At 46.4% G+C, this 13,693-nt stretch overlaps 1 protein-coding gene across 19 annotated transcripts in view; it reads right to left on the reverse strand.

Annotated features, from left to right (window-relative positions):
• HSPG2 (heparan sulfate proteoglycan 2) overlaps positions 1 to 13,693 on the reverse strand; it is a 936,289-nt gene that overhangs the window by 381,459 nt on the left and 541,137 nt on the right. For all 19 annotated transcript variants that reach the window (XM_086921606.1, XM_086921602.1, XM_086921600.1 and 16 more), the window contains one exon: positions 10,622 to 10,714. In XM_086921606.1, coding sequence (XP_086777732.1) covers positions 10,622 to 10,714 — 93 coding nt within the window. The remainder of the gene's footprint in view (positions 1 to 10,621; positions 10,715 to 13,693) is intronic.

Here is a 13,693-nt window from a genome sequence, read left to right on the forward strand (position 1 = left end):
GTCCTGGGTGCTCCTAATACTGGTTATTAGTGAGCTCCAGAGGTTGGCAGGTCCTACTGACAAAGCAGTGCTTCCGTTCTACTACTTAGTAATCCTGCTGTACACCTCTTTCTCCAAGACAAACTGGTTTTTGCAGACATGGGAATCTTTTTTGGCAAAGATTGTGATCCTGTTCAATGTCTGTCAAAACCTCTCCTTGCTGGCGTTCGGTGCTCCATCTCACCCCTCTAAGAAGGAGAGACTCCATTGTTTGGAGCCCAAGAGAGCTCTAAGCTTTTATACTGACTGTACAAAAGAACACAGTGTACACGATCAGCTCTTAGTGGGGTTCACTGAAGTGAAAAAAGACATGGCTGTGCAGAAGAGAACGCTTGCCTGCCAAGATGAGCCGCAAAGGCCCCGGTGCAAAGCCCTGTCCTGCTACTGCAACAGCAGATCCTTCCAAAGGGACAGACTGAGCTGATGAAAGATGCTCATGCTCCGGAGATCCAGATACATAACCCGATGTCCGAGTCAGGAGTCACTAAGATGACTTGGGCCCACTCAGTCCTGATCTTGAGAACATCGGGCGGGGGCGGTATCAGTGGACAGGAGACCAGAGTTCCACTCAAGACAGAACACGTCTCAGAGTGAGAGTGGCCTTTGAAACTCAAGCCAAGATGTAATGACATTGCACATTCTCTGCAGTGGCTAACAAATCGAGCCATGGTTATCCCCATCCGGAGAAGAGACCCGGCGCCACCTCCAGGAGCAGCTGTCATTTGTGAAGCACTGGGTACTGCAGGCTGAGCTCATACCCCACCGCACCCCCGGCATGCAACATTCCTGCCAAGTGATTCACCATCATGAAATTTCCTTGTGGTCATACAGTTTCCAGAGACACAGGGTTTTCTAGCAGAGGGTCTGCTACCCCACCCAGCTCTGTTTGTTGCAGTACCACATGGCAGAGGTGTCATCTGTGAGCACCTGCACCAGCCTTTCCTTGATGGATGGAAGAAAGTATTTCAATGCCAAGCGGATGGCCCACAGCTACAGCAGGTTGATATGGAGCATGAACACCACTGGAGACCAGAGGCCTCTGCTTTCCATCTCTTCCTGATGGCCACCCCAACCCAGAAGGGATGCATCAGTCATAACTGTCAGCACTAGCTGGGGAGGGGAAAGGGGTCTGCTGCTGACCCAGAGTCCAGCAACCACCACTGCAGATCATTTGCAATCTCCTCCGAAATCTGGATGTGATCAGAGACTTCAGATCCCTCTGCAGAGCCTGCATATGCCACTGGCATGCTTGACCAGCAGGATTGCAGTCTCAGCAAACTCAGAGTCGACCTCACTGAAATCCAGGACCAAGACTGAAAGATCTAGACCATAGAGTGAATCTCCTGGACTCTTCTTTCTGGGGAAAGGCACACAACTGAACCGTATCCAGAATGGTTCCGATGGAAGGGGTCTGAGGAGTCAGGTGTGACTTTGGTACATTGGTAGTGAACCCCAAAGATGACAGTCGGTTCACCGTAGCCTGGAGGTGGCAAACTACTGCCTGGGGCAAGCTCGGCCTTCAAAATCCAGTCATCAAGGTAGTGAAAGACTGGGCCCACTGACCTGTGAAGGTGTGCTGCTAAAACCACCATCACTTTCGTGAACACCCGAGAGGCACTGGTGAGGCCAAAGGGGAGCACAGCGAACTGGAAATGCTCCTGGCCTACTGTGAACAACAGGTACTATTTGTGAGCCTGTAGGACAGGAATGTGGAAATATGCGTTCTGGAGGTCCAATGCTACCATCCAGTCTCAGGGGTCATAGGCAGATAGGACCGGAGCCAAGATGAGCATTATCAATTTCTCTTTCCATAGGAAAAAATTTCAGAGAGCAGAGATCTAGGATAGGATGGAGCCCGTCATCCTTTTTCGGTACCAGACAGGATCAGGAAAACAACTACACCCTACTTGTGATGCTAGCGCCTTCTCGATGGCTCCTTTGGGCAGCAAAGCCTGCACTTCCTGACCGAGCAAGATAAAATGGTCCTCCGTCAGCTGTTCTGAGGACAGTAGCAAGACAGCTGGGGTTTCCAGAACCAGAAGGGCATAACCCCACTGCACAATTTGGAGCACTCCCTTGTCAGAGGTTATTGTTTGCCATTGGAGAGGTGGTGCCTGTTCCTGCCACCAATGGGATAGATGTTGTGAGAAGCTGGCCTGGTATATGATGTACACTTAGTGGACACCCTGCATCAATCCAGACAACCCTTATGGTGATTTAGGAGGTCTTAGACAACCTGAGAAAGCTCTCTAAGTGGTAGCTGTGGGCAGCAGCCTTCAGGATTAGTCCAGAAGGAGTGTAAAGCAGCTTGTTTTACCAGAACACAATCTTATATGTATATATTAAGTGAAAAAGAACCACACAAGGTATTTATAAAAATAGGTATTTATTATAGAATACTCTCTAACACATACAGATATCTCTTACCCAGAGATATGTACAATACACATAATACTTTGCAAAGAAATCAAGTAAATAGAACAAAATACCCAGTGGACCCCAGGGGGGGGGGGGGGGGGGGGGGGAAACCATATACTAAGAAAGTGGTATAAGAACCACGACTCGGGTCAAGACAATGTGGTGAGAATGTAGAAGAGCTGGGCCCCCAAGGAACCACCCAGGGTGAGTAACTACGAACCCCACAGAGAGCGGTGCAGTGTGGAAACACAACTGTATTCTCCATACAAGTCTACTTGTACGTCACGGTTGGATTTTTAATGATTAAGGACCCTTCCCAGTGGACCCTCAAGAAACCCAGTGGAAGACAGAAGGTTGTAGAGCCACGCCACCCGTGGATACCCTAATAGCCATGTTACCTACACCAGGGTAGCCTCGTGCATAGGTGTGAATTGGTGTTGGAAACCGCTGTCGAACCCAAAGGAGGACTTCAGGAACGTGCTGCTCCTGAAGAAGGAGAAAGTGTCCAGTGGAATCCGAAGGTGGATTCTAGTTGAGAGGTACCTGCAAGCAAAGGGGACAGAGTCTATGTCACTCAGGAGTGGCAAGGAGATCTGGAAGACAAATCCCCACCAATATCGGGAGTTGCAGGAGAGTTGACGAGGATCTTGACTCTGCAGCTGTGAGGACCAGGCAATGCTGAGGAAGACCAGCAGCCGTGCACGAGCTGTTCCATGTCGGATGTCGAGTGCTGAGGGGTCAGTGTCCGGCGGGAGCACCAACAAGCCTTGGCAAATGCAACCAACGCAGAAGTCGAAGAAGGTGCAATGTTGGGACCAGCAAGGTCCAGGGGACTCAGCACAAGCAGGGGAGTCGGGTAGGCCCTGAGCAATCAGGGAAGCCCAAAAGAAACAATGGTGACCCTCAAATGGACCCGCAGGCCGGAGGCACTGGCGTCACGAGAGGACATCAAGCAGCTCACCAAAAGATGCATGCCACGATGCAAACATAGGATTTAGTCCATTTGAGGTACATTTTGGACTCCCTGCGAGGGGTTCCCGAAGCAGTGTCAGAGAGGGTTGGGAAAGACCCCTCAAGGAAACAGAGCAGGACATGGTGAACTATGTGCTTGGGCTTAGGCTCCAGGATGGCTGAATGCATGAAGAAGGGAAGAAGGCAGCAAATTAGAATCTGGGGGATATAAAGGAGTTTGTGAAGCACTAGTATGACCATAAGTCCTCCATGGTTGTATACCAGCCAGGACTGTTGGTGTAGGTCTTGGAGCCTGTGACATCCAAGGCACTACAGGACAAGAGGACTGGGATACCCTATCATAGACAAAGTGGAAGTCGCCTACTTGGTGAACTCTGGTACCCCTCCAGAGCCCTCACAGTATCATCCATGTGAACTGGCTCAAGTGACACCATGACAGGGCAGACCTCACCATGCTGATGGTGACAGATTGAGGGGAGATAAAATGAGTCTGAACTCTTTTCCTCTAATGCCTCAGATGGAAGTGTGGAAAGAGTAGTGCTCTTCTCCACCCTAACACATCATCAACAAAGGGACTTCGGTCAGTTACTGAGGCAGTTTGCTGGACTGTTCTCCATGAGCCCAGGTCTGACAACAAGGTGCACCCATGATGTGGACACCGGTAACAGCTTACCTGTCAAAAGCAAAATCTAACGGTTGTCTGACAAGGGGAAGACCAACATCAAAGCGGCATTCACAAAGATGCTGGGGGTGACTGAGCCCTCTAGTAGTCCATGGGCCAGCCCAGTGGTACTGGTGCCAAAGCCCAATCCCAAAGGAGGGAAGCCTGAGATGAGGTTCTGTGTGGACTACAGGGGCCTCAATGTAGTCACCAATACTGATGCCTACCCCATACCAAGAGTGGATGAGCTCATTTATAAGTTGGGGTGCAGCCAAATACCAGACTATCTTTGACCTGACAACAAGTTATAAGCAGACAGCACACACCCCAGGAGCCAATGAGAGGTCTGCTTTTTCTGCACCTGAAGGCCACTCTGTTCAAAGTGTTGCCTTTTGGGGTGAAAAATGCACCTGCCCCGTTCCAGAGGTCTGTGAATAGAGTACATTTAGGTCTGGAGAATTTCAGTGCAGATTATTGATGAAAGGGTCTGTAATTAGTTCCACCTGTGAGGAACACCTGATTCACCTCAAGCAGTTGCATCAGGCCCTGCAGCAGGCAGGCCTGGCTGTCAAGTCAAGTAAGTACCAGACAGTGCAAGGCTCTATTGTGTACTTGGGCCACCAAGTGGGTGGAGGCAGTGTAAAACATATCCAGACCAAAATCCAGACAATGCTGGCCTGGGATGCTCCAAAGACCCAGACCACAGTGAAAGCCTTTCTTGGTCTGACTGGATACAACAGGAGATTAATGAAGGGTTATGGGACCATAGTGACACCACTAACTGAACAGACCTCCAAGAAACAGTCCAGAAAGGTTATCTGGACTGAGCAGTGTCAGAAGGGTTTGCACCCTAAAGGCAGCTCTGTGCTCAGCACCTGCAGTAAGGAATTTGTTGTCCAGAACGACGCCTCTGAACAAGGGATTGGGGCAGAGTTGTCACAAGTGAAAGCCAGTTGTCTTCATTAGCAGGTAACTCCTCGCCAGAGAGCAGCCACTGAGAGGCAAGCCTCTGCTGTCGTTAAGTTGATAAAGAAGCAGAGACCCTACCTATTTGGGACTCACTTCAAAGTAAAACCAACCACAGGTCTCTTAGATGGTCGACGCAGATGAGAGGAGAGAACCCTATGTTGTTGAGGTGTTCAATTTCCCTACAGAGTATAGACTTCACAGTGGAACACAGACCTGGGACTTAGCATGCCAATGTAGATGGCCTTTCCAGGTTCTTTCACTTAGATGATGAGAACCACTAGGATATGGGTTAGTGCTCATCACCTTTCCTCTGGAGGGGGGCCATGTAAAGAAATGCCCCTTTCTGTATTGTCACCCCCAAGTTGTTAGACTGATGCTGCTGGATTTTTGACTGAGAGTGCGCGGAGGCCTGGTAACCAGACCTCAGTGCCTGTGCCCTTACCCTTCAACAGGTAGGTGGAATTGGCTTTCACCCAATTAGCCAAGCTAACTTACCTGAAAGACCCTAATCAACTGTACTCCGTGTAACTGGGGCTTCCAGGGATTGCAGCACTGGTTGTTCCACCCTGGGTGGGGCACGCGTAAAATGAGACTCCCAGCCCTCTATATGAAGACTGGAAGTGCAGTTTTAACTGCCGGCCGACTTTGCCATTTAAAGTAATGGCAAAGCCAGACTTACCCCTAGTATATGTATAAGTCACAACAATGGCAGGCCTATCGAGTCCTAGGGCAGAGTGCAACATATCTCAATGGCAGAACATGTACTTTTACATGTTCCGATAGTAAAAACATGAAACTGTTTTCTTTACTGTGAAAAAGCTTGGTTCCCGAATTGGGGAGCTCAGAGTTACATGCAGGCCCAACTTGATTCTCCAGTCAAAATTAACATACCTAGTTGCTGTGTGCAACTTTAGCAAAGCCACCACTTTGTTTCCATTAGTCCCCTGTGTCCATACTTGTTGCACACCGGGGCCTGTCGCCAAGACTGTGTTCCGCCCTTCATGGGAGACATGCTAAAAAAAGGCGAGCTTCAAAGGAGAAGCCACCTATGAAGGGCAAATTGGTAACATTTGGGAGAGGTGCTGAACAAATGTTCAGGCAGACAGGCTGGCACGTGGAAAGGTGAGGGGAAACCAGTTCCCCAAACAGTTTTCCAGTCAAGTGTAGCCACACTTGTGGTTAGGCTAGGGAGCTCCACACGCCGGTAGAGGGGTCCTGCTATGTTGAAGTGGGCAAAATGGTGCATCTTGGGATACCCAAATGCCATACTTTGCAGGAAGAATTCATCAGGTGGGAAGGAACCTAGGAACCCATTGGCTACCAACCACATCAAGTCTTGAGGGCATTTTCTGAGCAAAAATAAGGCACCTCTGGCACCCCAAACTCAGATCTCGTCTAGATTAGAAGGAGGACCAAGGAAGGACTGCCCTGTTGCACCGTGGAACTGGCAAAGAGGTTGCACAGGCGTGGACTGCACCTGATGAACCTGATGGCTAGCAAAGGAGAGGGACTGTGCCTGCTGAATCATGCTCGAGAAGTAGTCTCCAGACCCCAGCCAAAGCCAAGATGCTCAAAGAGCCAGTGTGCTGGCCTCCTCTTCAAGGCACAGGGAAGAGCTGAGAAGCCTACTGGGGCAAGTTGGTAGCCCATAATCTTTCACTAACCACCAACTGCCACTGTGGGGACCAGGACCCAAACGCACAAAGTTGCACCTGAGTTTGCTGAACCTGGGAGTGCTGTCAAAGTGCAGCTGGGACCTCCAGAAGATGTGTTATTGACCAAGGGAGGATTGGCCCATGAAAGCAATATTAGGCGACTGGACCTTCATGGGCCATCGACTGTGTCCAGGACAGCCTCACCCACTTCGTGGGCCGAAGAGAAGTTGCAGCAAGACCCCTGTCGACCGCACAGCATCCACACCACTTTTTGAGCATCTTCAGCATCCTTCATCCCTTGCATCAGGACCACTTCCATAGGATACTCATGAAATGGATAAAGGTGCCTGGAACTGACTGAAGTCTGCTTCAACTGCTGAGGTAACTGTTTCGGAGGACCTTGTTGGTCCCCCTGGCTGGCTCCACACTGGAGCTAGTCACCTAAAACTACTCCAAATGATCACTGTATTTGCCAATACTTGTTCACAGTTGAGTTAAATACTTTGATTTACTATACCTTGTAAATTCTCTCTCGAACCCTCTGGTGGACCTTTTTCAGTATGGTGTCTAACTATACATAAAAATACAGTCTGTTTTTATAAATTGATGTCTGATTTCTTTGGTGACTTTTCAATTTCTTCAATTGTTTTGGTGCTGTTAAAATGCTTGACGCTTGCTCCTTAGTGTAAGCCTTGCTGCTCAGAGCCACAGCTACCCAGGGTCGAGCTGAAGGTTTAACAAACGAAGCCCAAGAGTCCAAAAGGGTTGGTAATTATTACATGGTGAGGTCACACAAACACACCATATAATACATCCCATTTCCATTTCCTCACAGAGATCATGAGGGGTGGAATGTTGGGAGGCACGGTGTGAACTTTAAGGCAAAAGCTGTCATGGGCCTCGGCTATAACCCACTGGTCAGATGAGATTTCCTGCCAAAGAGAAAGGTAATCTTGAATCCTCCCCCAACAGGTGACATGTGGATTGCGGGGCAGGGCAAGTCACTCTTTGAAGGTAGGAGCCCCTTTATTTGAGTCACCTCTTTTCTTACCCCTGTGGATCCCTCTGCAGTATCTATCCCAACGTGTTAGTGAAAGGTCTGCTGCTGCCCCTGGGAGCACGGAGGTTGTTCAGGCAAGGTTGTTTTCGATCTAACACTGGGCTGCTGTTTACAAAAGTCATCCCTGTATGGTGCAGTATGTAGTACACGCATATATTTATTTGTCTCTGTATCTTTCTTTATTTTCTCTGCTTCTTATTAACCTGGGGCCTAAAGAGGTGTTCCCCATCAGAAGGAAAGTTGGAGATGCTGTTGGACCTTAGGTTTCAACCCCGAGATACAGAGTCAGGCATGGTGCCTGTGGAATATACTAGAGGCTGTGTCCGCATCATCTAACGCACATAGGATGCTAGCATTCGAGATGATCTTGCCCTCAGACTCTATTTCCTCCGCTATGTCTAAGGAGTTCCTGCATCTCCTCCTGAGTCCTATTATACCTGGAGAAGAGTGCAACAGCATTAGATATGTGCCAATCAGTTGCGGCCCTAAAGTCCATCCTCTTGTGATGCTTGTTTTTTCTTACTTGTCAGGTGACAGACTATCACCAGTGGCCTAGACATAGGCGCACTTGCTGGTAGTGTAGACTACTAAAGTTGGGAGTAGCCTGGCCCTTAATAAACCGAGGATTTAAACTTTTTTTTAACCCTTTGTGTCATTACTCTCACTTTAACAGGCCCCCTGAAATTATCAGGAAGAGACTGCAGCATGCCTTTGAGCATTGGTAAAAACTGCACTATGAGACCTCGTTAGACTGAGGTGTCATCATTGTGGAGATGCCTTTAATGGCTAGTGCCGTAAGTCAGGATCACCACGGGCCTGAAGGCTTGTCATGAAGGTCAATTAGACCACCTGGAGTGCCTGGCTCCGAGTAGGACTGAGAGGAGCGACTCTGGAGGAAGTGGGGGTTGTAGAAATGTGCATGATGGCGGCTGAAGGGATGGTGGGGCGGTGGAGGCAAAGGAGAACTTTGCAGAAGGCGAAGGGAATAGTGGTTCCGTCTTTGGGCTTCTTTGGTGCTAGCTCGTGGGAGGGAGGCTTTGAAGAAGGTTCCCCCTCGAAGCCATTCTCCTCTTTCGAGGAAGGGTCACAGAAGGCACCTGTCATAGGTTGAATGAACAGGCATGTCAGCCTGGCAGCAAGACCTGCTGCAGACTTTTGAGGATCTGAGCTGCTATTCCCTCAGAGCATTCTGTAGAATGAGACTTGATCAGCTTTAAAGCCATTTACAAGTGTCGACCGGAACCCGAATGTGGCAGGGGTAGGAGGGGTTCTGTTTGCTTTCCCTCACATGGGCCTTCTTTTGAGGCGGTGGCTTGGTGATATGAGCTTCAGGGGCTCATGGTATACCCACAATCTTTAACATAGTCCTAGTATGAAGGTCGCTAGTCGGACATTGGCTCAATGTGCTCAAGCTCCTCATACTGTGACATACCAGAAAAGACTGTCCAAACTGGGTGTGCTCTACAGGGCAGGGAGTCCAGAGGGGTGAGCATCTTCTTATTCTTCTGCGCTAAAGTTATCTTCTTCCACAAAGCGGTCTGAAGTCTCCGTTTGTTGGTACATCTAGCAGCGTGTCAAACACTGTTCCCTTCATTACCTCTGCATCTTTTTGGAACATAAGGCGAGGCACATAACAGGAGGGATTGTCGTCGTAAAGGGAAAGGCACAAGTTGCTCACATTGTGGTGGTCCACCCACAAGTATTTAGAAAAACAGGAAGGGCAATTCTGAAAGGGCGTCCGTTCCATCACACGTGCGATCAGCATTCTCTGGTGTTTGATACCTAGAGAAAAACGCAGCCCAAGTGGTGGGGGGCCCACAGATGTATGGGAGAGACAAAGGACCAGTAACTAATGTTATCTGACACCAGGATCAAAAAGGAACCCGTACAAGTCTAAAGAAACATGTTCAGCATACAACACAAATGGAACCCTCTCGATATACTCCAAACCCAGTGGCAGGAAAAAGAAACCAACATATGTTTGGTGCCGATGCATAATATACACCAAGAAGAAGAGTAACATCACATCTTGCATCTTAACAACGTGAAAACTTCCAAGCCAAACACTAGATGGCAAGAATATGCAAAGCATGTGTATCTACAGGCACACATGCTAAAAACAAATTTAGCTAGATAAACCGACAGACAGAAAATAAACAAAATAAACAGAAAAAATAGGAGCAAGAAATATTAAGCCAAAGATGCATTGATGGCAAACATTTCTTAAGCAATGTCTCTCCCCCCCCCCCCCCACCCCCTCCACTTATTCTTATAATGCAATAGCCACCAGGTAGCAGGGTTTAACTGGCAGGTAAGTAGACTGGTTGGAAATATTGAGGGTTGGCAAGGGAAATAATATTCGAATATTTTCTCTGGAATAAATTGACAGTACAATCATGCCCATTCATGAGAAATCAAGTAGCTTATCCATGGTCGTAACCACTCTAGTTGAAATTTATATAGCCTGATCTAGGGCTAGACGCAAGGTGCTTAAAATCCTAAGGACAAATTAATTTCTGTAGGAGCTAAGTAATGTGTTAGAAAAAATGGGGGTCACCAAAGAAATAATGTAAGAGCAATCCTAGCTAAATGTACATGCAACAAATACAACTAGTATCTCAACAATCAAGACAAAAAAGAAAGACACCACTAACCCAAAGTGTGTCACAATCCATTAGATATCTATAGCACTTTTTCTAAATCAGACAAACATTAACATATCTTCCTAAAACAAGGATTACATACAGAAAACAAAAACAGGTTCAAAGCATTGTTCATGAGAACAAATGCATTCTCCATTTCTCCTCTTTTACCCCAAAAGTTAGAGGAAGCTCTGATTTGGCATACCGTGATCTGTATATCAGCATCTGGCAGGGGTGATCCCCGGATCCCAGCGTTGTAAGACAGAGTGTATCGGAGACGTCCACCATAAGACCCAACCTATGGAGATAAAACATTACAATTAAAATTAATTTCAAAACTATTTTAGGCCTTTTGGGACAAGTCCTTAACCTCTCCATAAAGTCTTTTCTTGAAAGGCAATTGCCATAAAACCTCTACTTCCAACATCAGACCCCTTTCAAAAAGTATTCCTTGTAAGGTCAACTCAGGGTCTCACTTCATTCTACAACATCCATATCACTTGCCATTGAGTTGGGTATTACATGCCTTTCTCATGTTAATATCTGGGTCATAGGAGCAGAGCACTGCTCGAAGAGTATGTGGTGGTTTACCTAACCGTTGTTATTTCACACTGCTTGCCATTAGCTTTGATACCTGCCTAGGTACTGAAAAAGTACTTGTTAGTGGGCACCCATCTCTGAGACCAGACGCATAAACTAATAGAGAAAAAAGTCTCCTTGAAAACGCAACTTAAGAGAAATCCCTGTTTGCAAAACATCAAGTGTCATGAACACAAAAACTGACCTTTTCTTACAAAAACAAAACTTGAAACAATGAATTTTTAAGCTTGCCTATAGCACCCAACAGTTGAAAAATCAATCTATTAAAAAATGCTTTAGAAGGGCTAATTATACGGAGTTTGCACATTATGTGATCTGTAGAACTCCTTCAGAGGCATCAGCAACAGGAACAGGAGCAGGCTTCAGGAAATACATGAGGATTACAGCTCTTTACTTGCCAGGATCATTCACAGGCAACAATCACAGGCATCCTCTGATGTGACAGACGTTAAATCATTCATTTGGAATGGCAAGTGAGAAAATGTTCTCTATTCATGGGAAAAAAATTGTCCATAACTCCAAATGAGCAGTAGTTAAAGTGACCTTGTACATCATCTGATACCCTGAAGAAATCATTGGAAGAGGCATTCCAAAACTTTGACCCTGGATGGACACTTATTATGAAATTATCCTGCTGTGATAATGAAGAATATTAATTCTTCATAACAAGCACAAAAAAGCAGTAACGTAATGTACCCAAAGATGAATGAGGTCACTGTCATTTAATCTAGGTGGGCAGAAAGGTACTGATCATGTAGCAGTTGTATGCTGCGGTCATTGTTCATTTGATACTTTCAGGTTAGAAGGCATGCCAATTAATTCCAAACTAGCACCTTCACAGATCAAGTCTCTGACTAGAATCCTTTTCACAACAAACTATGAGCTATTCTCAGTTTTCAAACAACCCAAGTTACATCACGTAGAAGAGTGTCTGTATCAACTATAAAATATACTCCAGATTATTTTTAGGAGATGTTGGTGGAGCACCTAGGAGTACCTGCTGCCTATTATGTTTTTATTTCTTACTTGGTAGCTTCTTTACTAGTGTTCATCACCCAACTTCTAAATACTACCTTTCAGCTTCATACGCTCCAGGGAGTGGATCGAGGGCATGGGATTTTCATTAATATAAGAAAAACCTTTTGAAAACTGGTTACACAAATCAAACAACACTGTCAGTACTGTGCATAAGCATAGTTGGACTTTGATTGTAAAAGAAACTTGCTGGTTGTGTCCACTTCGAAATTAATAAGATACTTACCATCAGTAGTGATCTCTCTGGTGGATAATCTAACCACACGTTCCTCATTTTTTGAATCTTCCTCAGGTGTCAGACTGAATCCGGAAACTTTTCAGTAGTACCTCTGTGCATCTGTGCCACCATCAATTCGGGCAGAACCAAATATAAGCACCACCCTTGCATGCTGATGTCAGTTGCTTTTTAGGCTGTGATCCCGGACACAGAGCACAGAAGCTGATTGGTTTAACCAGTGTGCAGATCTCCATACCTGGAACCGTCTTAAATGGGAAGAGAGTCCAATTCACTGAATGTGGAGGTGGCAGGGTCAGTGAGGAATCTGTGGTTAGACTGTGAATCCATCAGAAAGAGGGATACCAAAGGTAAGTTACTTCTTTTGAGGAATACTTCTGGCTGCTGACTCCTCATCTTGTGAATAACTACTAAAGAAGTACCTCTCAGGCAACGCATTCCATAGGTGATTTAAATAAGGAAGGCTAATCCAGTAACCTCAAAAAAGCTGAAATAGCAGATACGTAAGTAACTCTTAACTGCATTCAAATCAAGCACTTGCTGAGGTAGAGACAAAACAAAAAGCAATGATTGCTGGCTTCTAGTTGGTCAGTCTGTCTAGTACAGCACCAAACCACAAACTGTTCCCAACAGCAGGTGTAGAAAGATTTCATGGAGGGACATCTTGCTGCCAAGATGTCATCTGCGACTTCAGGAGGAAGACTAAATGCAATCAACAGTTTTTGCTCAATCTCCAAGCTTTGAGATGAAGATGGCATAGGCCTGGATACAGGACCGTGCCCTGCTGCTTCGACAGAAGATTCCCCCGAAGTGGCAGAGTACCCTTAGTGCTGTGCCGTTTACATAAAGCGAATTGGTGGATATGCTATATTGCTCTGCACATCATCATATGTACATAAGTCCTCAAGATTCTACTATCTCACTTTTTACCATACAATATTGGGGGCTAATAAAATGCCAAACACTTATCCACCTAAAGTATTGCACTTTCTGAGACTACAATGTAGTCCCAAAATTACATCCACATCGTAAGCACTGCAGCACACCAGAAATAAGTCGCTGTCCACGTTTTTCAAATACAAAGAACCTGATCAATATGAAGAAATGTTCTTCCCCATCATTGTGAATATGTCCATTCAAAAGCTGTGTTAAATAACACAGAAAGTTTCAAGCAATAGTCCAATTCCACGTCGAGATTTTAGAGTCCATTCTGGAATCCTTGAGATAAGATTACAACAATGACTTTTTATATCAACCAGAAATGTATTGATCACACCTAAAGAAAGAAGCAATCATCTTTGTAGCCTTGAGGAAGCCCTGCCGGGCGAAACGCGCGCCTGAATCTGGAATAAAATTGAATGATTGAAATCTCGACGTGGATTTGGAGTATTGCTCGAAACTTTGTGT

This window comes from Lissotriton vulgaris, chromosome 5 (assembly GCF_964263255.1).
Source record: "Lissotriton vulgaris chromosome 5, aLisVul1.2, whole genome shotgun sequence".
Taxonomy (NCBI): domain Eukaryota; kingdom Metazoa; phylum Chordata; class Amphibia; order Caudata; family Salamandridae; genus Lissotriton; species Lissotriton vulgaris.